The sequence below is a fragment of the Buteo buteo genome, chromosome 12 (genome assembly GCF_964188355.1).
Source record: "Buteo buteo chromosome 12, bButBut1.hap1.1, whole genome shotgun sequence".
Classification (NCBI taxonomy): Eukaryota; Metazoa; Chordata; class Aves; order Accipitriformes; family Accipitridae; genus Buteo; species Buteo buteo.
The window spans coordinates 20,873,472-20,899,918 of record NC_134182.1 but is presented as its reverse complement, the minus strand read 5'-3'; the positions used below and the strand labels follow the sequence as shown (position 1 = coordinate 20,899,918).

Here is a 26,447-nt window from a genome sequence, read left to right as displayed (position 1 = left end):
AGGGAGAAGGGAGGAGTGGGGAAACAGCAGCAACATCCCACAGTGACTGGGTGTGACATCCAGGCAGGAAGAATGACAGGAGACAATTTTCAGCACTAAAGGCTAAGAAGAAAATGTTAATAAAAAGCTAAATCTTCTCTGAGCTTCTGTGGCAATTTTAGACCCAGCTGCACTTGCAGCAGGGAAACTGCCATAAAAAATAAATAATCCCCTTCCAAGCCTTGGCAATCCAAACTTGCTCTAAGGAAGAATACTTTGGGGGAATGAAGCTATTAAAGGCAGGAAGCCTGGCTAGGGTGTCAAAATCCACATCCTAATTGTGAGGAAGATCTGACTGGAACACAGCCAGTAAGAAACCTTCCTTCTGAAGCCCCCAGTATGAACTCAGTGTAGTGGCAACAGGATGCATTCATTGCACTGACCACTTCTTGTGTGTTTTCAAATGAAAACTGTGTTTCAGTCAAGGATGTGAAAATAGGTTTTGTGTCCAGACTGATCTTGGTAGGAAATACGTCTGTCAGGAGTTTCTCTTAATTCTCTTCACTTTTTTGTCTTCTGGATTAAACTCTTTCATGCTTTTCCTTTCTTAGAAAGAAAAACATTTCATCTTTTCCTCTCACATCTTCAGTGCTCTTAGTCTTTTTACATCTAGACATGTTTATTGCTTCTTTCAGTTCCTCATCACATACTTCCTGCATTCGTATGTCAAGCAGTTGATCAAGTCAGACCACCCTGATGGTTGAACCAAGTCAGATGGTATCTGAAAGAGGAGGATTGGAGTTCTGGCAGCAATAGGGTCATTCTGGTTTGTGTGCCTGATTGTCTTGGAGGTTGAACTTCTCACCACATGGAAACCAGTGATGTCATCTGAAATATGAGCTTATACACAAACTCATGTGTCCTAAAATGCTGTATTTGGAATATGTTCTTATTTAAGGATCATTTAAGGCAGAATGGCAGTGCTCTGGTCCTACAGAGACAAATTTACTTCAGGAAGAATCTCTAATCAGCACGTGAGGATGAAGGGAGCCTCTCTTGCTCCTCATACATCTTTCTTCCCTGAAATTGCCTTTATGTAAAATGTGGTACAATGCAAAGCTAGAAATAACTGTGTGTCTGTAAGAATGAACACTTGCTTGCACCTCAAGGTAAGGGGAAGAAGCTGGCATGGAACAGCACCACCCGGTGACACCTTTCATGGTACCTGCTACTTAATGGACTCCAGAACAAGCCTGAGCTTTTCTGTTCTATTACCGAAATATCTCAGACTCATTAAATGAAGAGACTGATTTCTACATGCTGTTATCAGGACATGGTAACTTCCACTAGCAGCTCCACACAAATTGCTCTCTTCTCTGCTCATTAGGGACAGTGGAGCATTGTGAAGATGTCAACCAAATGGTGGTTCCTGTGCAGAATTTCTCACAGCTTCCTTCTCTAACCTACCCCATCCTATTATCATTCTGCATAATGCCTGGTTTTCCAACTTTTTTTTTTTCTTACTATGCAGATACCTGTCCAGGTGTAGAATATGTAAGCTAGAGTGAAAATAAGTAAGTCATGCTGCTTATATATGCAGTGGGGTGTTAAGATGTTGATTTGGCAGTTCCATTACTTTCTCATCATCTATAATATATATTATTACCACAGCCTATAATTCAGATGCCCTGTGCCCTTTTATTTGAAGTTGAACTTTATTAGTTGAGCTGTAGGCATGCTTATTTCCTAGTACACTTGACAGATTTCATAATCACCACGTAGTGTTCAAAGAATTTTGGTCAGTTATCAGCCTGAGAGAATTAACAAGGCAGAAGCTATTATGAGCAGGCTGTTGCAGTTTCTGGCATCTTCAGCAGTGATGTAGTACAGAGAAAAGTAGACGTTACCATTTCCAAAATTCAGACACCTTTCTGTGGTTACTTAATCTGGGCAAAGATTGATCCCAGAGCTTTCTGTATAACAAAGAGCAAAACTAGGAAGAATTCAGCCTATATTTTAAATAAGTGCATCCTATAAATGGGTGCAGTTTTTTCTCAGATATCTGATATTCTTTGAATAGCAGCAGCAAGAGAAAGAAGTGTAGGACTGAAAGTCAGATGCACCAAAACAGCTGCATGTTGGGAGCCCAGGACTGGAACACAATGCTGATTCTGTTAATGAATGATTGTCATCTGTAGAGTTTATTCAAGGAATTGTATACAGTTTGCTTCCACTGCCTGCTCAAGTCAGCCAAACTTCTCTTGACTGAATGAAGTAACCAGAATAATATTTGCATTTGTGACAATTAATGCAGGTTATTTAGGTATCAAGATTGTAAATTAATCTATGGAGAGCCTCAGTGATCCTTGCAAACTACAGTTATTGCAGAGGTGCTGCAGACTTGCTCTTTTGCTGTTGTGAATGACTTCTGCAGACTTTGAGGTGGATTATGGAATGTTCTTGGGGCAGCCTCCTCTTTAGATCTTGACTAGGGCTTTGGAAAACTGGATGCATTCCCATCTGCTGAGAGTGTGTCCCAGACAGTGTTCAGAGCCACCCATTTCTTAGGACAAGACTTTGTGAATTTGGTAGATGTCAGATGGTATGCATGTAGAATTTGCAGTGACATTCAAAGCTTACGTGTATGTATTGCACTGTTAAGTCCTTGTGTCTCAGATTAAATGTGTATTGCTAGCATGGAAAATAACGTGACTGATGGTGTTGCAACACTAAGGCACCAGGGGCCTGCATCACAAGTGGGAGTGGGCAGAGGATGTTGAACAAGTCACCTTGTACATGCTGCCTATTAATTTGTATAACACTTGCATAGCAGGATACTGATGCAGTTCAATAATACCAGCCTCTCTCTAGCTAGGCTCTTTTGAAATATAATATTAATATCAGATTCTCAATTCAAATGTCAAGTAATGTGATTAAATATGGAGAGATTTCTGACGTATCCAGAAGATGGAGATATCCACAAATCGTTATCGTTATCACTCGATATATCAGTTCCCTCCACCTTTGTACTCCCAGTGTTCGTGTCTTATCCTGTAAGTTTCATATTAAGATATCTTAATTCTCAGCAAAGTCAAGAAAGGAATAATTCAAACTGTAATTAGTTTCTCTGAATCAAAGGCTCATTTGTGTTTGGAAGTGATTTGTAATGAGCCTGTTCTTAATCTCTTATGCCACTATCAAGGCAGCATGGAGTTCTCAGTAACTTTGCTCCCAAAATATTGTGTACTCTCAGTATCAAGTACATCCATGGAACATGTTCAACCACTTGCCCCAATGATCTCACTCAATTAATTATCTTTGCTATTATTCTAATTATTGGTATTTTTTTTCTTGCTGCTCTTTATTCTCTCTTTTTCTTTAACTGATTAAGGAGAATTAATTGGTCTTTGTGCCTGTAGTATTTAGCTATTCTGTTACTAGAGAAAGAATACAGTACAACAAGACAGAAGGTTTTTATAGATAAGACCAGTTACAGATACTGCTTGTAGATTTTTGGACTGCAAGAGATCACCAATTTCCCTGTGGCTTCTGCTGTCAGGAACTGTGTATTTGCCCTGTGCAGTGCTTACTGTTGCACACTGATGTTCTTATGGTCCCTTACCATATTGGTTCTTAAGAATGGAATAACAAAGCACGTTAAATGTTGCCCTTCCTATACAACGTACATACATCATCAGACACTGTCCAAGGAGGTACACAGAGGAATTAGACCATCTTGATTCATCCTTAGGCAGAAATTCCTCATCCTGCTCATTGAGTCTCAATGTGCTTTCCTTCCTTGTGGGCTTTTTTGGCATTCCCTGTATTGAGTATTAGTTGGTAGACACACTTTAAAATTATTTTTCAAGACCTAGGCATTTCATAAATGAAATAAATTAATTTGAGAGCCTTTGACATTGTAAAGCAAGTAATGGCTGCCAGCTTATTTGGCTTTTCTCTCTTCCCTTTACAACCTAGATAAACTGACCAACTGTAGCACACCCAGTGTCAGGTAAGCATAGGACCAAGTCTCTTCCTAAGACCAGATACATCTGCTGTCTTTGCTGCAGCTGCTCAAGTCCATGCCAGTACCGCAGCCCCAAGTTGGGACTTCTTGGCAGGGGAGGCCTGAGCATGCTTGCTATGTGTCGTGTGCCCATGGTCCCCTTTGCTGTTGGGGGTACGTGGGGATGAGTGTACTCCAGCCTGATGCCAAGAGACAGCCTGAGCTTGGTGCTGCCTGAATACAGTGTAGCTGACCCACAGGCAGGAATGTGGATGGAAAGGCTCCAGTCAGAGCACACTACGCTCCCCTCTAGCGTGATTATAGAGGCTAGCACAGCTTCCAGAAATTTCGTTCCCTTGGCCACTCTGTGAAACTTTCCATGGAAAAGCTGGCATATACCAAGTATGGGGGTGATGGTCTGTTGTTCATTTTTCATGCCTATTAGGAGCTAGGTGGGGGTCCAGACAAAGTGAGTTACATCCATTAGTTACTTGCAGGTTAGATTCCTCCTACCATTGACAGCCATCTGCGCTGGGCAGGAGCTGCAACCTTGCCACCAGTTAATCATGTTGCTTGTCATTATGTGGGGGGTTTGTCCTTCTCTCTGCTTTTCCCTGTCTCTCAATGTCAGTGTCAACCTTGTCTCCTTTCTTCCCAGGTGTGCCAATGCTGTTTGTTATCCTCTGGGGAACTGTCAAGTACCTTTATGAAGATGAGGGGTTGGTTTAGTTCTGATTTTTCTAGCTACCTCGTTTGTGCTGTATGTGTGCACCAGCAGGTCAATGTTTGCTTTCTGGTCAGTGTGGTTTGCTTTGGTAATGTGCTGAAACCTCACATAATTGCTTCCGTTTTGTCTGAAGGTCTCGCGTAAGATTTCAGAAAGGAGCATATGTTTCTTTCTGATCAGAACTTTCTGCATGTCTGAATGAATCTATCTTTTTGCAGGTCAAGGAAAGGTATGTTTTGTTTTTCTGTAGTTACATTATCAACAGTAGAAGTCATCATACCCAACCAAGACCGCTCCTGATACCGTGCCTTTGGCAGTAGCCTTTACAGTTGTGCTTCTGAGGAAGGCAAAAACCTCCCACAGGATTCTGCCTCTGATTTGTAGTGGTTAGCTTATGCCTAGCAGCAGATATGTGATTACCTGTTCTTGTTAAAACTTCTGTTATTTAGATCTTCTTAAAATAAAGGCCCATTCTCTGTCTGCTTACGTTAGTCTTGCTGAAGTCAACTATACCATACACAAGACTGCTGCAAAACACAACATACTTTTTGTCCACTTTTACCTTAGTGGCTGTTCTGAAAAATTGCCTTTATATATGCTTTGTGTACCAAATAGCATTGTGGTTTGTTGCTTTGTTTTTTAAAAAACAAAAGGGAGGAAAGTGGCTTCCTCTTCTTAGTGACAGTGACTGCCTGGAAATATTTGGGTAGCTTTCTTTGTGATGAAATAAATAACTTTATGCTATTTCCTTTTTATTCTAAACATACTATTTATTGGGTCTTCCTCTTACTTAGTTTCCCAACAACCTAGCCAGCACTTTTGTAGAGGGAGTTCTTTTTTCTTTTTTTTCTTTTTTCTTTTTTTTTTTTTCCAATCCCCCCCACCCCCCAACGCAATCCTTGCTGGAGAGATGCTGCAATGTGAAAATTCAGTGTAGTCAGAGCCACCCCCAGACTTTTTTCTGGTGTTCCTGAGTATTAAGAACCAGGGTTTTTTTAGTGTCTTTCATAGTACTGAACAAGTTCAGTCAAAGCTGCCTTTTCTGGCTTAAGCAATGCTAGGATTTTCTGACTTTCCTTTTCAAGGTTGACTTGATAATATTCTGTAGCAAGATTGTGGCTGTACTGATGTATTGCAAGTTTTGTTGAAATTGCCAGAATAGGTATAGACAACACACGGCCTCTGAACAGGCGACATTCTGTGGACATATCTTCCCATTGATGTAGAAAATGTATTCAAAGTGTTCATGCTGAGCCTCCTACATTATGTAGTGCTCAGAGCTGATTTATGTTTTCTATTAAGGAAAACTGTCACTCACTGCCTTCAGCGGACCTTAAAAGGGGCAATTTTGCACCTTATTGAATTTTCTAAATCTTGTATAAATATTTGTAAAATACAGCAATAAATAACCACATGTAGCAGCTTCTCTGAAAGGCAAGATTTCTGTGCCTTGGGCGGGCATTTGCTGGAGCAGCCAGGGATATCTTTCTTGCTGTTTGCCATAGCGCTGTCACCATGGATGTGCAGCGGGCTCTAAATTTCATTTGTGACTTAAGTACTTCCCTGGCTATGAGGAATGACTGGAAGTAAATGTGGTCAGGGCTGGGAATTTGAGGCAGTCCTGTGAACGTAGCCATTTGAATGAAGGACTGAAGCCTGCAAGACTTACTTGGAGACTGGCTCCTTCTTCCCTTACGTGTGCACGTGTAAACTCCTTTAGAAAGCAGCTGCTGTTTTAAAAAGTTGAGCTATTGAAAAAGACTTTGTCTAGATTACAAATAAAACTAAAGGCAAGCTGTACTTCTTAGTTATTGGACTGTGCCTAAAGAGCTGATACTTACACATCTTTGTTTCTATCTGCAACTAATTATGGCAGCAAGCTAGCCAGCCTACAAACTTTTTTAAAAAATGGAGCCATTCAGCTGTTCTTCAAGGTAAAAATTTAGTGTTTTCATTTTTAGAAAAAGCATACCAGATTGGTAAGCAAAGGCAGAAACTTACCAGTAGCATTTGTTTCACTGGACCAATTCTCTCTTCACAGCTCTGAAGCCATTAGTTGCCAAGCATCTTCTGAGTGGTGCTAAGCAAACTGCAGGGATAGATCCCAGTCACAGTAGATGTTGGTGTATTTGTCAGTGTGGCAATCCCAGAAAGCACAAATGGACAAGAGATCATGTACAGATCTATCAATTTTATTTTCTGGGCACTTTAATAGCTGTGACACTTTAATTGGGCTGTAATGGCTTTTTTATTGCACATATTTGTATAAATTTAAAAGTAGCTAAAACTGCTGTGTGCTACAGGAAGCAAATTAATACACAGAGAAATGTAGCAGAGTTAATGTAAAGAATCATTTCTCAGCCTCTGTCATTATCAGGAAATTTTAAAATTGCCTCTGCTTCCACTGCAGCTAGTCAGAAAATTAGAACTCCACTTCCAGCCATGCCTATTATCCCGCTGGTCTTGAGAGGTTCAAATAAAATTAATTTTAAAGGCTCCATGAAGCTGGCTCCCAGTCACGTGTACCAATTAAGAAGTTCTTCTGTTACTCAGATTGCAGCTCAGGTATGCTGACTGCATACAATATGTACACCTTTTTCTCTGGTATCTAAAATACAATTGATTTGTAGGTTGTGGAGCTGCTGGTTGCAATAATATGCTTGTTATATGCATTAAACTGAGATTGAAAGGCAAAATGAAATCCTGAGCCCTTCCCAGGCTTGTAGTACCTGCAAGGGAATGTGGAATTGCCACAGCCAAGGTGCTTCACTTTCCTCTCCAGTATGTGAGCATGTGTGGGTGTGTTGTTGTAGCATGGATCCTTTCCACGTGCTGCACGTTTTGCTAGTTTCTCTCAGGTTGACTGTCCCATTACAAGGTTGGGGAGGGTTTACTCTCCACCAACATCACCCAAGCTGAAGTTTCATAGGCCTGTTAAGAAACCTTAAGGAAAATTGAGCATGTATATGTTTTGGCAGATGAGATTTGGAGATGAAGAAAAACTTGTTTTGTGAAGGAACCTATGTTTTCTGTAGTGCTGTTTCATAGTTTTATGCCTGCTGGCTTTACTGATGACTGTTGCTTTTGAGTAATGCTGAGCAATTTGGCAGGAGGCTAACAAAGTTATTTCATAGAAATATTAAGAATGCTGTCTCTGTGGCAACAAGGGAAGTGGCATATGAACGCTACCCCAACACCCGGGCCGTTGTGTGCACACATGGCCCATCATACAGTCGGTGGTGGCTGGCTGTGGCCAGGGTGGGACTTAAAAGAAGTAGATGTACAAACCCCCCAGTGTAAAGTTCACTTTGAACCAGTGATCCGAAACTGTGGCTTTCAGGCATCACTTTTCTTGTGATTGTTCTCCAATATTGCTCAAGGACACAGGAATTTAAAAAGCTAAAATGAGACTTATGGGGACAGTGAAATATTATATTGCCTGCAGCATGTTACTTACTTGGCAGAGGGCTCAGCTGGCCAACAGAAGTTGGGAACTATTGCCCCCATCTTTGATTTTACTTGCTTACAAGTTTTAAAACTCCCTTTGGGTCCAAAACCTGTACATATACACTGAAGGAGCTGGAGTTTGCTGCCTTAATAAGGACAAATAAAATAGACGACTGATCTAAATATTGATACAAGAAAAGTGATGGTAGGTAATGGGATAAAGAGCTAACAGTTAAATAATAAAACGACCTGACACTGGAGACTGAAGAGCAATAAAAAATAATGCAGAAAGTGGAGGCTAGGAACCACGCAGGAACAGTCTGACTCAGACTCCCCCAATCTCCTTTCAGCCACATGACAAATTTGACCTTGGTTTTAATGGAGTAAATCTTCACAATTAACTGATGATAATTCATAGCAAATTGTGGAGGACAGCTAGCCATTAGTGGACAAGAAAGGCTGGCAAGTAGTACCCAGTTGGATTATGATAGCTGCAACAGTACAAAGCATTCAGTGTTTCTAAGAAGCAACTGCATCTCTTTCCATGTCAGCATGATGTGCTTTCCTGGTATCTAGTCCTCAATATTGTTTTCCATCTGCATTGCTGTGACAGAATGAAAAGCGGGAGATTTTAGTAATGTACTGAAGCTTTTTCTTCTTGTACCCTTCTTTTTGCCATCATCCCAGTTGCTGGACCAGAAACTATAACATGAATTACTGGTTAATCATCAGACTGCCCATTCTCATTGCCATTGGGGTGAGTATGGGGCACATGCAGCGAGCTGGCAGATTTCCAGGAGAATAGGACATGATATAGTACAAAGAGCAGATGTGCATATGGCTGTTGTGCATGTCCAAAGGCTAATAACCTTTGAGGGTATTGACATTTTCATTCAGAAATGTGATTTTATGAAACCAAATTGGTTTCTGTCACTGGAATTCCCAACTAGCATTTTATTTGTTTAATTTGGCCACATGTTGTCATGTTGCAGTGGCAGCACATGATAACAAAACAGCATGCCATAGCAATCCAGTGAACTCCCCTGTGTGCAGAAAGCTATGGCAGGTGGTACAGGGAGGCACAAGATAGTGTTCCAGGTATTGGGCTACAGAAGAGCAACAAATGGTGTGGAGAAATGCCATGTTCTGCAGCCACAATACTGTGTCAGTCTCAGATCTCCAGACAAGGCAAATGGGCCAGCCCACACCTTTACTATGTCTGACTCCCCAGAGATGTACGTAAGCTCCCCTGCTTTGTTTAGTGAAGTGCCTGCATTTTCAAAGGTGATTTGGGCACTCATAGAGAATGTATTTAGAGCACAGTTCCTTAGCAAGGAGTTGAGTTCCATGGCAAATTCTGTAGCTGCAGAGTAGCAGGATGCACAGGGACCTACACATGCATACACAAACCAGCTTTTTTGAACACTTAAGCACACATGTTTCTTGATAATGATATAAATCTTTTTTTCATTTCTCCAGGTAAATTTCCTGATCTTTATCAGAGTTATATGCATCATCATCTCCAAACTACAGGCTAATCTGATGTGTAAAACTGACATAAAATGCAGGTATGTCATATGGTGGTCTGACACTTCATGCCCATCAAAGTGGAAGTAGGCAAGGAGGTACATGAAAGGAATGGATTGACAAAGGTAGGATTTTCCAGTTCTGATGGCTTGAAGCCATTTAAAAGTCTGACTGTAAATTTACTGTCAGGGGAGAAAACCCTTGCCCTCATGACTTCTGCGAGCAGCAGGAAGGTTTGATGCAGGTGAGCCATTTCTCAGACGTGCATGTACATTAATTTCTTCATGTTGCATGTTCAAAAATCTGCTGTGTAAACAGAAAGGCTTTATCAGAAAAGTATTTAGCCAGCAACACAGCCTTCTTCATGGATGAAGACTATAGTCTTTGTGGTCTGTCTGGAGGTTGGTGGTTATAGCCAGAAGCTTTGGGGGGAAGTCTTTTAACCAAAAGAGTTCAGTTCGTTGGTATGCTTCTGATGATAACAAGACCAGTAGTCAGAGATTCCTGTATCAGAATTTTTTGTCCCCCCCTTCTTTTCTGCTCAAAGACAGTGGAAAAAATTTTGGGTGGAGGGAAGACAGAAATGCTGTATTAGAATGTGTTGTTTTAAACAAGGACCAGTCTAGGTGCCCTAGAAAGTCACTAGCTTAGATACATTTGTGTATAGAAAGGAGGAAAGTGTTTTGCTCTCAGGCCAGTCTTTCCTTCACCTGTCTCTTGTTGTTCATTCATTTGACAAAGAGAGCGAGCTCACTGTTCAGTATGGCAGCAAATCCCTTCTCTCTGCAGAAGGACTGGAGTTGTGGAGAAACTTCTCCCCTTGCTCAGGGAAAGGATTTTTTTTAGGGAGGTCTTAATTACCCAGGAAGCCTTTTCATAGCACTTTGTATGGCTTCCTGTTTAAGGCAGAGCTCTCCAAATATCCCATCTAGAACAATTAGCATTCATGAAATAAGCTAGGGTATTGCTGTACACCTACACAACTCCCCTTTTTTATGCAAGTGGTGTGTCCAGAGCCACTTCAGTGTCAGCCTCCCACTTCTACCTCTTATCTCAGGCAGGTGGTGGTGGAGCAGAGCCTCCATCACAAGACTTGCTGGTAAGCTGCTTGTTTAAACAAGTCCCACTTCTAATGCAATGGTCTGCCTAGATCCATAGAGATCTGCGTTTCTGCTTACCTGTATGTGTAAACTGCTCAATTTCAATACTTGCTGTGATTCACCAGCCCTTGGTCCTTGTGTATACAGGACATTGGCAGGCCAGTGGATGGGCTGACAGGAGCCTTGCACTTGGTATGTAATAAACCCATGCAGAAGTATAGGATGACCACTGACTGGGGAGAAAGCAACTTTACAGACCCAGGGATGCTGGAAGACAATGATTCAGCAGTGTGCCCTTGTGACAGCGTAGGCTGACTGCATCCTGGGCTGCACTAGCAAGAGCATAGCCAGAAGGTCAACCATCCCCTCCATTTAGCACTTGTGAGACTGCTTCTGATGTCCAGGTTGAAGTTCCCCAGTACAAGAAAGACAGTGTGTCCTGTCCCTCCAACCCCATGGGACTTGTATCAGTTTTTCACCAAGCTAGTTCAGGGGCTGGACCAGGTGACATAGAAGGAGGTGGTGAAAACTGGGTTTATTCAGTCTGGAGAACAGAAGACTAAGCAAGGGTTTAATTGCAGTTTTCAGCTACCTAATGGTGGTTATATAGGAGATGGAGATGGACACTTTTCAGAGGTGCATAATGAAAGAATAAGGTTACAAGTTACAGCAAGAGAAATTCCAATTGCATGTCAGAGGTGAAAAAAAAATTCACAGTGAGTGTGGTTGGTCGCTGGAAGAGAGGCCCAGAGGGGCTGTGGAGGACCTTGGAGATACTCAAAACTTGGCTGGACACAGCCCTGAGTAACCAACCTGCTGTGAACTGGAGTTGGACCAGAGACTTCCAGAGGTCCCTTCCAGTCTGAATGATTACATGATTCAGAATAGCAGCCAACAGCCTTAGGAGGGCACACAAGATCTACTGACAGCCCTGCTAGTTGAGTGATTTTGTATCTACCAAACTGTCTCAAGACATGTTGTTGTGAGATGTTGATGGTTTCTGTGGCCCAGGATAGCCCTATAAACTCCCATGTGAGGCTCAGGTATCTTTCATTATGCTCTTGAGTGACTAGCACGTATGTCTATCAAAAGAGAGTTAAGGACCATTCTTGTGAATGTTTTCCTGTTGTTCTATCCCTGAGCATTGCTCTCTCACAGCTGAAAAATGTTTTATTTCAGGTTAGTTTGTCTTTTTTTCCTTTGCTAGCTGTGTCTTTGAACTTGCCATTTAAATCACAGAGTGATTGCTCACTTTTAAGACAGTTTAACTGTTTCTACAATGTGTTCTGCATTTGTGGTTAGTCACAGTGTTTTGAAGATTTAACACACCTCAGATGTGGGAAGGAATAGCAAGTACTCCTCCATTTGCCAGGGTATTTTTAAAAGATTCCAACTATTGATAGGTTGTTTCTTTCAGGCTATCAACAAGGTAGGTTTTGGTCATCTTTCCCACTTACAGATGGGGAAAAGGATACACGAGAAGACATCTCAGGTACAAGAAAGCACATGGCCTCCTCCTGAGTTTGGAAGATTTTCCAGGTGAAATACAGCCAGTAGCTGAATACAGAGCTTTGCTCTCAGCAGCAAGTGGTCTGCAATGGAGTGGCATGTTGAAACCTACTAAGGTTATTTTGAGGATTTTTTTTTTCCTGCAGCCTCTGGAGGAGGACCCTGCAACACAAAGTGATGTAGTGACTTACCTAAGTTGACAGTGTGTCAGAAGCGGAATGCAAAAACAGTGACTCCCAGTGATCGTTGGGATCAAGAATGATCTACTCAGTGGCATTGTATTTTTTTTCTTTCTTTGTGATCTTAGGCTGGCTAAGTCTACGTTAACTCTGATCCCACTGCTGGGGACCCATGAGGTCATCTTTGCCTTTATTACTGACGAGCATGCCAGAGGGACGCTGCGCTTTGTGAAACTTTTTACTGAGCTCTCCTTTGCTTCCTTCCAGGTAGCACTCACACTGTACCCATGCGCATGAGATATTTTTTGACTGCTGTTTGGGGACCTGCTTTCTCTCTCATTCATTGCATGTTCCCTGTTCTTTTTATTTCTCAATTTAGCACTGGATATTACATGATTATGACAGTGGAAGGGAAAGTATGAGGACTAATTTTTAATAGTCAACTTAGATGTTAGTGTCACTTAATTTATTTTCAGTGTCTTAAATATGCTACAATAAACTGGTATTCCTACCCATGTATTAATATCTACTTCCTATGGGACACGTCAAGGCAATAATGAAATTGTGATTTTCTGTAATTGTATAATGGCATTGCTGAAAGCAAATGTTGTGCTTTCTCCAGTGTTTTTGATACTCCTTGGAAAATCTGTGCTGTGAAAGGTAGCTGTGTACAGCTGTAACTGCATGTGAGGAGGATGTAGGTTTACTGTGATTTTTATTTAGCTGTTGCCTTAGGTAAGGCGTTTTCAAAAGAGTCTCATTTTCTAAGGGAATAGTTACTCTTCTAGTTTCCCTGCTCACCCACTCATTTTCTGTTTATCAAGCACAGAGCTGTATTTAAGATCCCTATGAATTGTTCACTTACGAAGAGTTTATAACTTGAAACCAGGTAAGGAAAAAGAAGGGAAAAGGAATCTTTATAAAAAAATAATAGGTTGAAGAAAACAGTAACTCATTTTTCCTAAGATCATGTGCTTTGAGACATAGTTTGGTCAAACCTATCCTCTGCCATCAGAGCTGCCAGGGACCACAAATTGTCTCCATCTTTCAGTCTTCTATGGGACATGCCAGTGTAGAGCCTCTAGCCCTCTGCATGTTTGTTTGGCAAAGCAAGGAAACTGCTCTGCTCACTGCTCTTCTTGTTTTTGTTGATTTCAGGGGCTGATGGTTGCAATTCTCTACTGTTTCATCAATAATGAGGTAAGAGAGATGCTAGTTGTTCCAGTTTGCCTTATCAGCATTCACTATAGGAAAAGGAAATTAAAAATCATCTTGAACTGCTAAACTGTCCTTGCTCAGGACTTTTACTTTTTTTACAGACCCTTCTCTGTACAGCTACACAGGATAAGTCCTCAGACAAATGTTGTTGGAAGGAATTCAGGCAGTATAATTCAGGGCCACTATTTGCAGACATGAAATCTTGCAAGTTGTCTTGCTCACAATTGTATAGTTTGCACTGCTGGAGCTTTTCCTTTATTAAGAATTATAGCTGCTCTTCTTAATCTGTCTCATAGAGCTGCTTGCTTGTGTTGGTGAATGTCAGAGTAGAGCCCGTTTTACTCTGAGAACTGAGCTCAGCTGGCTGGTGAGGTTGGAGAGTCCTCTTGGCTAATGGCCATTTAGTTCAGTTTCGTTTGGTTTCCCTGTGGCCCAGCTACTTGAAGACATCATTGCTCTCTCATTCAAACTGAACTTCGTGGAGTGGTGAGCTCTCCCACAGGCCCAGAAGAAGTGTAGCCAGGGCTTTGAGTTAATTGATTGCAAGTACCATCTTCTATGGCTTCTGCTGAATCCCAGCCCTGTTGGGGCAAAGAGTATTACTCTGTTTCACTATTGCAGGAATCTTTCATATTACCTTCTAAGTGATTATTATTATTCCTTCAGTCAGCAGCCAGGTTTTCAAAGGAAGCAAACACTACTAATTTGGCAGCCCATTATTAAGTTCAATGCACGTCAATGTGTTTTACATTCATGCTAAATCTACTTTTAAACATGACACGGTAATTCAAGATCAGCTATTGAGAGATAGGCCTCATCAAGGAATTGGAATCAATGGAAAAATGTTCTACTTGTGTCATTATGGCCAGGCTGGAGTCAACAGAAAAGCAGCAGGCACCTGAATTAAGCCCTGCAGGAGACTTCACTTTTGTAGCTTGTGGGTAAGATTTTGTTTAAGTGAATGTGTTAATTGTACTACTTAGAAAAGTAAGAGGTGGGTAGCAGCAGGCTTTGCTCAAGCATGAATTAGACAATATTTGTTTCAAATCCCTTGTACAGCTTTACAGGTGTACTTCAGTCCTAAAATGCAGCACCCTTTGCTGGTGCATCATGTATTTCTTTTGATTCACTTTGGCCTTTGCTCATACATCCTCTGTGCAGCTGCAGCCAGGCCTCTCATGAGCAATGCCCAATAATTTCCTCCATGTGATACAAGGGCAAAGTTACATCACAGCCTAAACTTTATTACAAACCCTGAAACAGGTAGGCTTGTTTCATTTGAGGGAACTTACTATGGAGTAGCCTACCTACATTTCTAAGAGGTCCTCCAAATCTCTTGTTGCTATAGTTCTCTTGCCTTTGTAATGTAATTCGTAAAATCTAACCATGATGTGCTCAGCTTCACAGAAAGCTGGCAGACAATCTAGGATGAATTATTCTGCTTGTTCAAACTCTTGCTAGAAGGGAGAAGGATTTTGTAAAGCCCAGCCATCAGCATCTATAAAATAAATCCATGTAAAGAGATTGATTAGGTCAAGTCTCTTCTATTTCTTTCCTGAACTAAATGAGAAACTGTTTTTCTTCTGACAGACTATATGTGCCCAAAGACTATCCTTGTTTGCAATATGGTCTCTATTTTTATTTTTATCTGTGACCCATTAACTCCTTTTCTTTTTTCTTAACCATATAGAATGAAAGTTTTTTGCAAGTCCTGGTGCCAGATCAAGAGTAGAAATGAAGCTAGAAGTGATATTAATGTCCTTTTCTAGTATCTACTTATGGAAAAACATTAAAATATGTTCCTATTTCAGTTATATTTCACCTGAAAGATTTTAGATTTTTTCTGATACTGCTCTGAAGCCAACAGCATGGTCTCATTAGATTGCCTGTTATCACCAACGTTTTTTGCAAAATGAGCTGGGCTTAATATGACCAGTTTATCTGCAGTTAGTGATGCTTTCTATAAGAAATATTCTAAACCACAGAGATGCTGCCTCTTTCCACCAGAATTAGTTTCAGCTGGTTTGGGTTTCATTCTCTGTAGTCTTGCTTCTCCTTTTTGCCTCCTTCCTATCACAATGGAAGTACACGTCACTCCCTTCTACCTTAAAGAATCTGTCCTGACTCCAGAACTCCTGATTTTTATTTTTTTTTTTATTATTGCCTAATCTTCCCTCTTTTCATTCTCTATACAGACTACTGGTTGAATGCCTCCACCAGCTCCATTCCATCCTGTTTCAGACCTATTTTCCTTTCACTATGATTTGTTGAGATGCTTTTTTGCCAAAGTTGAACTTTTTTGTAATCAGATTCCAGATTCATTGCCACATTCTCAACACCCTTGCCCATTAGCTGCATTAAGCCCAATCAGCTGCTCTCTGTGAGAAGCCTTCTCCACCTTTAACCCCCATGACCATCTTTTCCAAGTTCTCATACCTCTTCCCTTTCTCTTTCAAAATACTCTACATAAAAATTTTCCTTCATCCCCTTTCTCATGGGAGCTTTGTTCTTGGTTCCCTTTTCCCTGTATAGCTTATTTCTGGGGCATCTTATCCACACATGGAAGTTACTAGGCTAATTATTTTGCTGAAAGATCTGTAGATCTTGCGTGCTCAAGAGCTGTCTCTTTACAAAATAAATCTTAACCTATTCCCTATTCACAGCCGTCTAGGCAAAAAACTCAGTTCAACATGGACAGCAGAGCTGTTCTTTACCCTTTTCCTAATCTCTGGAGAGAAAACTAATATTCTGTTATTCAGATCCATTCCTATAGTCTTTTGCTCAGGTCTTCTCATTCACTTCATCTCAGTCTTGCAGGCTATTTGTATCGTAGATCTAGGATACAGCCTGTCATGTCCAGCCAGACTGAAGACTCATTTCCTCCCTTTGATTGATTGATTCTGACATACCTATTTCTATTACTCGTTGACTTATTCTGTCAGTAAGTAGGTTCATGCTTTCTTTCAGGATCTGCCTGTAAATGTCTACAACTGCTTTTTCCCAGTGCTGCCTATTAAACCAGCTGTTTTCCATGCCCACCAAAGGTAGCAAGTACTGGGGTGGTAATACGGTCAATTCTTCTCCTGCAGACAGTATAGTCCCTGCATCTCACTGTTTCATTTCTGTCTTTATCAGGCTGTTCTCCCTCATTCTTCTATGCCAAGCTATGACAGACATACTGTCTTTTTCTGGTGTCTTTGTGCAGCTTTTGACACAATGACCCACAGTTATCATGGTAAAACAGAAGCTTCTATCTCAGCATCTTTCCTTCTGACCCATTTTGTTGCGATACCGGAGGGACAGATTCTGTTGTTAGAAATGCAGAGATGCAGCTGGTTCCCACCAGGACAGTATTCAGTACAAGGGCTGTAGCCCAGAGCTGACAAGCACTGCTAGAGGTAACCACCAAGGGAAGACAATTGGTTATGTAAGGCTTTGCTCCTTTTTTAGGGCTGCCTCCCAGATTCAGTTTTTCATTGAACAAGCAGAGAAGACATACAGCAGCTGGTTCCCTAGGATGTTTCCCTCAGAGTATGAAGGTTTCAGCAGCCTGGGTATGATGACAAGCCTGCGCTGGAACTGCTATCAACCTATTCAGTCTCTTGGTGCTCAGTACTGGACCCTTAAAAGGAAACAAAAAGGAACTCCCCAGAGAAGGCTCACTTGAGTGACCCATCTATAGTGAATTTACTTCCAGGCTGAAGTACATACCATAATGAATCAATTTCTGTAGCTGCACTCCTGCCTTTTTCTAGAGTAAAAAAGGTTCAATTTTATGTCCTCTGCCTTACGTGTTAAAAGCTAATGGAGGTTCTTACTTCAGTCAAGTGGCAAGAACTTTGTCCGTGGAACAGGAAGATCTAAATTCTGTTCTTGTTTAGCAGTTACAAGACCCTGGATAAACTTCCAGATGAGTACAGAGGTTACACAGTGTAACCCAGAACCTGTGACTGGATGAGCACATTTTGTAGCTTTAAAAAAAGCTAGTATCTAGAATGAGATATTGTAAATTGCTATTTAAAAAGGGGGGGAAGTACAGTCTTTAACATGCTAAATTGTTGGTTTTTCCATTCTGAATAAATCTTCATTTTTTTATGGAATAAAAAACCTGTAAATATTCAAAGAACAAAAATAATCCAAGACATAACACTGTTTAAATCAAAACAGAAGTTAAAACAGAACTCTTAAGAATACCTATGGTGACAGTATTGAGCAGGAAGCCAGTCTTTTCAGTCATTTCATGGCTGATAAGCAAAATCAAGTTAATTGTTAGTACTGGTAGGGCATAGAGTATGTTCAGTATTGCAGCTGAATACAATTTAGAATAAAATAATGAAGATAAGATTTCCTGGTGCATAAAAGAGCTTTATTTCTACAAGTAAAAGTGAATGCTGTCATTATTTTAAATATGGAATACCCTACAATGGATTAATGAGATGATTGGATAATTTGAAGCAATATTGCAGGTTTAAAGTATTGCCAGCTTTTCTCAGTAGTATGGTATCTTTATTTTTTCCTTGCTCTTTTATAATGGAGTCATTTGAAGATCTGATTAGTTCTACATTCATTCCTTTTGTTTCCTTCTTTGATTGTGTTAGGTTCAGATGGAGTTTCGGAAAAGCTGGGAGCGCTGGAGGTTGGAACATCTGTATGTCCAAAGAGACAGCAGTATGAAACCTCTGAAGTGTCCGGCCAACAGCATCAGTAGTGGAGGCACGGTAGGCAGTAGTGTCTACGCTGCCACTTGTCAGGCCACATTCAGCTAAGATTTCTGCAGGTGCATCAGACTGAGAACAATGAACTGTATAATACACCTGAAAACCCTTAAATACCCAAGCAAGTGGCTTAAGTATGCCATTTCCAGCAAGAAACTTAAGCATATGCTGCTCATTGCCTGCAGGCTGTTGGACAAAGGTTTCTAGGGAAAGCAATCTGCTAATGTAATCAACACATCAGAGGAAAAATTGATCATGTCTAAAGTAAGTTAAAAGAGTTTCTTCCTATTCGCACACAAGGCCTCCAGGTGTCCAAAACTTAAGCATAGCATTGATCCAGTCTGAAACCACAGGGTCAATGGCTTATTACTGTTGAGTGGGTGAACTGAGTGATTGACTGATTAAATTACAAGGATACAGAATATGATTATTGCCAAAAAATACATTTAGACTTTTATGGGGATAGGGTTAGGTGCTATCACCAGTTCTAGAAAAAAAGAACTTTGTGGGACACAACATGCATTTTAGGGAAGAATCAGTTTGTAGTAAGAGTTTCCCAAAGCTAAATTTGAAAATATGCTTACCTGTTTTCTGAGTAGGTGCAGAACAGCATCCCCAGTGTCTGTCAATACCGCAGGCAGTGTGGTGTACGTTTCTGACTGCTCTTTTTAAACTTCACTTGAAAATAATAAACCAAACCCAGTATCTGGTAGGGGCCTCTTCTGCTATTAATAGCTGCGTGTTATCTCTGTTGACACGGATGGAAATATCCCCTGAATGCACAGCCAATCCAATTTTATATGGTACTCTGCCTCTCCAGTGAGTGCAAAGGTGTTAACGGGGACAGGATAATGACTTGTGCTTCAAGAGGACATTTTCCTTCTAAGCTATACTCCGCTTCTTGTGGGTGCAAACACGCAGCTGGTCTTAGCAGACTTCACCTACTTGGAAGAGATTCCGTAGTTCACAGTGTGGGCTCACTTTTGGTTTTCCTCCAGCCGTGCTCGTTTTCTCCTGACACGAAACGCCCCCGAGGCGCTGCTCTCGCGGCAGCGGAAGGCCGCTTTGGAGCGGGCTGCGGGTTCAGCACGGCGGACAGCTCCCGCCCCGCCCGGGGTGGGCTGCCTTCCTCCTCCTCCTCCTCCACAGCCTGCCTGCCAGCAGCGGGATTCAAAAAATTCCCTTCCCCCCCTCCCCGACACTATCCTAAACTCAGCAGGCTTTTGTCTGTTTAAAACTGCGAGGGCTCTTGCAGTGAATGCATCTGCACTGCTATTGATGTTACCCTCCCTGATGTTTAGAAGAGTTGCTGGGGGAAAACAGAGCTACCTTTACAAGCAGGACATGATCCACTGCATCACTTAATAACAGGCTTTGCATATCTTTACTCAGCTGTTATTCGGGTTCCCTTTACAACAAAGAGGCAAGGTGGCTAAGACTAGCTCTGAGAATATCCCTGTCCATAGACTTCTTGTAATAAGTAACTTCCACGGCGTAGCAGATAGACTACTCAGCAGAGAGAAAAAAAACAATTTTCAAGTCTCTCTTTGCACTTGCATTCACAGCCCCCATTGCCAAGAAAGTGGACTGGATATTCTGGGATGTAATTCAGCATCTTTCCTGCCTGAAGCTAGATTGCTTTGCATGGGATTATTCAATCATTGTATTAGAATCCACATTGCCAACAGGGTGAATTAGTTTTGCAGTCATCAGGTTAGAATTGAATTAGAGAGGATGGGTTACCTTCTTCTGCTATAATGCTTGTAACTGAACTCTAGGGGGAAGTCAGACCTGTTTGTTGAAATCCACCACAGTTCACAGGCTGGCTTATGTATGTTTAGCACGCTGGCTTCTATAGGGGCCATTTCCAGGCCTTCCCTTCCTAACATTGGTTGCGGAGCTGACCTTGGAATGAAGCAAGCACCTCAGGTTCTTCTGTAAATTTAATAACTAGCTTCTGTGTTGTGTGACCATCAATACAATACCTGAGTACTACATGCATATGTTAACTGCTGTCCTGCAATTTAATTAATTAGCTTCCTGTATGTAGACAGTATGCTTGATGTTTCTATTTAACATCTACCCTTAAGTGCTTTGAAGAGGAAAAGACTGATAAAGTTAGTCACTAGTAGATGAAAAGGCAGCACAATGACAGATGAAATTAACAGCTGTATGATAATGCACACTGGAGGGAATAATTTCACTCATGAATATTCATGAGTGGGTGCTAGTTTTCCAGGGCCCTGCTTAGTTGAGTGCAAACCTAGCAAAAAGGTTTTGCTACTTGCACAGCTGTTAGCAAGAGGATAGTTTTGCTGTGACGATAGGAAGTTACAGAAGTGTTTTACTCACTATTATGCTGGAAAAAGTATACATAACAAATGAAAGAGGACAGACATAGGAATAGTATTTACATGTGTGGTGACAAGCCTGTACTTAGTTGCTGTCACAAGATTCTTTCAACAGTTTGACATGCGAGTTACTAGGCTTTTTTGGCCCCTTCTGGTCACTTAAGAACTGAGGGCTTTGGCCCCACAAGAATAGCTCCAGCATCAGATGTCAAACTTGCCTTTGTAACTTCAGCCTTGTTAGAATCCAAGACAAAAATAAGATGACAAAGTGAGATCTTACCCAAGCAGAGGGTTGTGGTGGAATTTTTTTTTTCCCCTCTCTGATTAAGCTCTCACTTCTTCAAACCTTTTTAAGTCCCCTCTAAGTACTGAGGGAACAACTCAGTGAAAGTAACTACCACCAAAGCAGAACTACAGTAATTGTGTATTTCTCAAAATACTTTCAGCCAAGCCTAAACACCAATTTCTCCATCATACTTTATCTACTTCAGTAAAACCTTTTGCAAGCCTTTGTTGTTATTCATGCCATCTCTATTTCAGAATTTATAATGTGCGTTTATTTGAGTAGCATGAAATAAGCAAAGCAACACAAAGCACTGGAACAGATGAACGTATGAATTTTTATTTCTTGTGCCTTTCAGCTTCATGGTCACCTACTGTGGTAACTTGTTTCATGAAGCAGTAAATAGAAGAGTCTATAAATTTACCTGAACATAACGTTAACTAGTTTATAGCAAATAAAAACTTTATTTCCAGCATTGCTGCTATAAAGTTTTAGAATTTCATGGATGTTACCTTACATTTAATATTTATTTGCATATATTTCCTTGTTTTAAAAAACACCCACAGAGTCTAACTGTAAAAGTTGTCAGATTGTCAACTCCACATAAATGTTACACTTATGTTTATTTTTATCCTTGTGAATAAAGTTTCAACTCACAAACTTCTGTCACTTACTGGTGGTTTTGGGTTTGTGTGGGGGAGGGGCTACAGAAGCTGCTAGAAGCTTCCCTGGCTCCAAGTCAGACCTACCTCTAGCCAAGACCAACCCAATCAGCGACGGTGGTAGTGTCTCTGGGCAGTGGAGGGGGGAGTGGAATGTGAGAGAAACCCCTGTGCAGACAGCAAGGTCAGTGAAGAAGGAGGGAGAGGAGGTGCGCCAGAGTAGGGGATGCCCCTGCAGCCCGTGGTGAGACGGCAGGCTGTCCCCCTGCAGCCCATGGAGGTGAGTGGGGGAGCAGATGCCCACCTGCAGCCCATGGAGGAGCCCATGCTGGAGCAGGCAGATGCCCCCGAAGATGGCCATGACTCCATGGGAAAGCCCACACTGGAGCAGCCTGTGCCTGAAGGACTGTGGCCTGCAGAAAGGACCCATGCTGGAGAAGTTTGTGAAGGACTGCAGCCTGTGGGAAGGACCCATGGCAGAGAAGTTCATGGAGAACTGTCTCCTGTGGGAGGGACCCCACGCTGGAGCAGGGGAAGAGTGAGAAGTCCTGCCCCTGAGGAGGAAGAAGCAGCAGAGACAATGTGTGATGTACTGACCCTGACCCCCACTCCCTGTCCTCCTGTGCTGCTGTGGGGGAGATAGAGAAAATCAGGGGTGGAGTTGAGCCCAGGAAGGAGGGAGGGGTAGGGGAAAGGTGTTTTAAGATTTGGGTTTACTTCCCATTATCCATGGGTTTTATTTGCTCGGTAGCAAATTAAATTCATTTTGGTTTTTTCCCCAACTTGAGTCTGTTCTCTGCCCATGACCATAATTGGTGAGTAATCTCTCCCTGTCCTTGTCTCAACCCACGAGCATTTCTTTGTATTTTCTCTTCATCCCACCGTGGGGGAAGGAGTGAGTGAGCAGCTTCGTGGTGCTTTGTTGCAGGCTGGGCTTAAACCATGACACTGGTGTATTTGAGTGTCACTTGACTACTACTTACTCTCTAATTAGAAGAACACTGTCTAAGAATAGAAAGACTCACAGTTCATGGTTCTCCCAAAGAAACAAAGCTTTATATTTGCAACTCTATCTCCACTACAAAAAGGCCTTTGAACCTGCAGAGGCTATGGTAATCAAAACCAAAATGCAGCATATTACTTGTGTAGAGTTAGAAGGAATCAGTAAGAATAGTGAGAACTGTAAGGGGTTTTTACCAGAGGGTGGTGGAATTTGTGCAAATCCAAAAATTCTGTCCTTGGTTTTAAATAGCAGCATTTGGAACTTGGACAAGAGATCAACACTAGAAGCTAAGAGAGCGCTGTGGAGAGCTACTGAGAGATGCTTAGCAGTGTTAAACATATTACTTGTGCTTTAATCTACTATTCTCTTTCCAGTCCAATTAAATTCAATAAAGAACACTTTTTTTTTCCCCAACCAATGATGGAACATGGGGTAAGTCAAGCCTGAACACTGTGTGTAACTTAAATTAGAAAAGGCATAAGGAAACAGGATTTGAAAGACAAATTTTTTACTTCTCAATTCAGTCTTCACAGGCACAAGCTCTACCAGTTGCTCTTCACTGTGACTTAATGATTTGTTTTAATGCAATGATCTCTATATTACAAATACCAGTGGATCATACAAGTACACCGGACAGTCTGTGGGATGATGATGAGAAGCATCATCAGCTGTGCTGTGCTAAAAGGACTGTATCGAATGACAGGGCAAATCCCCTGCCATCTGAGGGCCTCTTACATTTCCACATCTGCTGCACGCTCACGCTAATTTTTTTCAAAATGACATTTAAAGAAAAACATGTATTAACTGCCAGGAATAATAAGTCTTTTTTGCTTACACTACAACTGATGAAAACTGTAGTATGAAGCAAACAGGGAACATGCATTAACATCAGATGTTTGTGTTAGATGAGAGACACGAGTGTGAACAGAAGCAGCCACCTATTTTAGGTACACTGATAGCGCCTCATGTCTTCTCTTCAGAAAGAGGATCGTAGCCAGTGCTGGCCGTGCTACTAAAGGTGTCATCAAACCCCGGCCTTCCCGTCACCGGCGGCAAAGGCCATCAGGAGCACAAATTCGCCCGCTGACACGCCAACAGCCACAGCTGTGAGAAGGCCGTGCCTCCCGGCGCCGCTGCCACAGCAGCGAAACCAGCTGCCGTGCCGTGGGTCTGTGCCAGCTGCCCGGCCTCGGCCCCCGCCCCCGCCAGGAAACGAGACCTGAGCGCACGCTTTGCTACGGCTTTATTCGGGACCGGACCGCGCCTGGGGAAACCGGGCCAGGAGTAAGGCGCAAGCGGCGTTTTGCATAGAAATACCCCCCTTGTCCTCCTCCTCCTCCCCCAGCCCCGCCTCGGGTCCGTGCTACGAGGGGCGGAGGCAGCGGGGGCCGCCCCAGCAAAGCGGCTGTCCCCGCCGGCCCAGGCGCTCCCTCGGCCGCCGCCGGGCCGCTCGCTACCTCCCGGCGGCGGGCCGGTAATGCAGCTCCCGCTCCAGCTGCTCGGCCGTCAGCGTCCCCGCGATGGCGGCGCACCCGGGGTTGAAGACGGAGTAGGCGCTCAGCTCGCCCCGCCGCCGCTCGGCGGGGCCGCGGGTGCCGGCGTACATCCAGTAGAGCAGGGAGAGCACGAAGTAGGGCAGCCCCAGCTCCAGCTCCGCGAACAGCGCCAGCAGCACCGCCCACAGCAGCACCTTCAGCAGCAGGGGACGCGCCCGCACCGGAGCCGCCGCCCCGCCGGGCCGGGCCTGTGGAGGCGGCAGCGAGACGTGGCGTCAGGCAGCGAGAGAGACGTGGCGTCAGGCAGCGACCCGCCGCCACGCGCCCCCGCCCTGCCCGCCTCGGCGCTCACCTGAACGCCGCCGCCCGGGCCCGCCGCGGCGGCCCGCTGTCCCGCGGCGGCCTCTGCAGCCGCGGCCTCTCCCGGCGGCTCCGCGGGGCGCGGCGAGGCGGCGGCGCTGCCGCGGGCGGCGCGGAACTCTGCCAGCCGCCGCTCCACGGCGGCCGACATGGCCGCGCCGCGCCGGTGAAGGGGCGGGGCCCCGCCCCCGGGGCAGAGGTTGCCCGGCAGCGCGCGCGCGAGCCGCCCTCCGGGGGGGTCCGAGCGGGCGGTGGGGCCGGGGTGAAAAGCGGAGCGCGGGGGTTGCTGGGCCGGCTGAACCCCAAACCGAGGCTGCTCGCAGAGGCCTAGGCCCCCCCCCCCCCCCCGCAGGGAGCCACAGGCAGCCACAGACAACCAGCTACCCCCAGCCTTTCCTTTTCTCAACTGATAGCAGAGCCAGCCGTTTAGCGCTGGAGAAGAGCTGTAAGCCGCCAAAGGCCTTCCCCTTTTGTTTTGATTTTTTCATATTTAAACCCTAATGACTAATGTTGACACCAAAAGGAAAAGGAGAGGGAGAGAATAAAGCATGGGGTGACCAAAGCCCGGAGAGGGCGAATGAGACGTTAGCAGCCAGGGTGACGAGGAACACTTGCCTTGAGTGTTCAAGCGGCCATTCTAGAAAAGCGCTGAGCGGCCTGGGAAGGGGCCGAATGGAGGAGGAGGGCACCCGCGCTGGGCATGGCCAGCAGGCCCTGCTCTCAGAGGGACGAGAGGAGCCAGCCGCTCCTGTCCGTGGAGAAGCGCGCGGTGGGTTCCCTCCAACCCAGGCTCCCTCAGCACCGATGTCTGCTAAAACCAGGTCGGGCTGTCCCACCCTCTCTTTAAACAAAAACTCAAAATCGGGAAAACCAGCTTTGTCACCTTATCTTTCAGCTATCAGTGCAGCCAAGAAATCAAATTTTATTTACAGGAGCCGGCTCTTAGCCTTAGGAGTAAAATATTTATCACACTCCAGCAGTAATAGTTAGGGAAGAGACATCTTCTCATCCTGCAGTGCTGTTTCCAGTTACTTATAGCTTTCTCAGAAGTGACCTTTAGGGCTGAATATCTCATGCATGTGTCAGCTCAGAAGTGAATATGAGAAGTCTAATAAAAATCAATTTGGGTGTTCTTGAGTTATCTTAATGTGGAAAAAATTGTGGTTTTTCCAGCTAAATCATTTTTCAAATGCCTATTTTATGCTTGGTTACAAAATAACTTTCTTTTAACCTTCCAACTTTGCAGAAACTGCCACAGTGAACGACATTTTTCTCTTTATTTGTGGAAACTTGATTTTGAAATAACAGTCCAGAATGTTTTAAGATAGCCTGCACAGGACATTATGTTATTTTGATTTTTTTTTTCTTCCTTTTGTACTACTGTTCATGGAAACAGCTCCTCCAAGAAGTGCTGGGTAATTCCACATGTTATGTTCTCTATGCATCATTAATCAAACTGATGGTTATACCTGAGCTTAATACCTACCACCTTTGCAAGCCACACCCAGTGATTTACATGCTGTCACATTTTATTCAAAATTTACTGGGTTTAGTATGTATTTGCTATTGTGCATTCAAACAGCTATTTTGTGGCTGTGTCAGGCTACCTGTATTGCCGTGTATTGTTAGGAAACAAATAAAAGAGTCCCATGAATCATGCTTTTGAAGCCTAAGTGCACTACAGTAACCTCATCTGTAAATGAGTGTTCCACTGCAGACAAATACCTGAACAAATTTGTATCCATAAGGTCTTAAATTATTTCAATATATCCTGTTTTTAGACTAACAGCTTCATTGAATAGACACTTAGTTTTGTTTGTTTGTTTAACAAACTATCTGGACAATTTGTTCCCTACCCCAATGCTTGCAAAGGTCCTGGGCAGCT

General features: G+C 43.2%; 2 protein-coding genes across 2 annotated transcripts in view; one reads left to right on the top strand and one right to left on the bottom strand.

Moving 5' to 3' along the window:
• The window catches only part of GLP1R (glucagon like peptide 1 receptor), a 62,663-nt gene extending 43,233 nt beyond the window's left edge, over positions 1–19,430 (top strand). Inside the window, exons 8-13 of the mRNA XM_075042935.1 lie at positions 4,644–4,704; positions 8,847–8,916; positions 9,639–9,727; positions 12,603–12,741; positions 13,633–13,674; positions 18,291–19,430. Of these exons, the coding sequence (XP_074899036.1) occupies positions 4,644–4,704; positions 8,847–8,916; positions 9,639–9,727; positions 12,603–12,741; positions 13,633–13,674; positions 18,291–18,458 (569 nt within the window). The 3' untranslated portion in view covers positions 18,459–19,430. The remainder of the gene's footprint in view (positions 1–4,643; positions 4,705–8,846; positions 8,917–9,638; positions 9,728–12,602; positions 12,742–13,632; positions 13,675–18,290) is intronic.
• Positions 19,431–22,479: 3,049 nt separating this feature from the next.
• On the bottom strand, positions 22,480–24,754 carry SAYSD1 (SAYSVFN motif domain containing 1). The gene is made up of 3 exons (XM_075042036.1): positions 24,555–24,754; positions 24,164–24,450; positions 22,480–23,970 (listed from the first exon to the last, which is right to left on the bottom strand). Exons 1-3 carry the CDS (start codon positions 24,711–24,713, stop codon positions 23,769–23,771), a joined length of 648 nt encoding a protein of 215 aa, XP_074898137.1. The 5' UTR covers positions 24,714–24,754; the 3' UTR covers positions 22,480–23,768.
• Between the last annotated feature and the right edge of the window lie 1,693 nt (positions 24,755–26,447).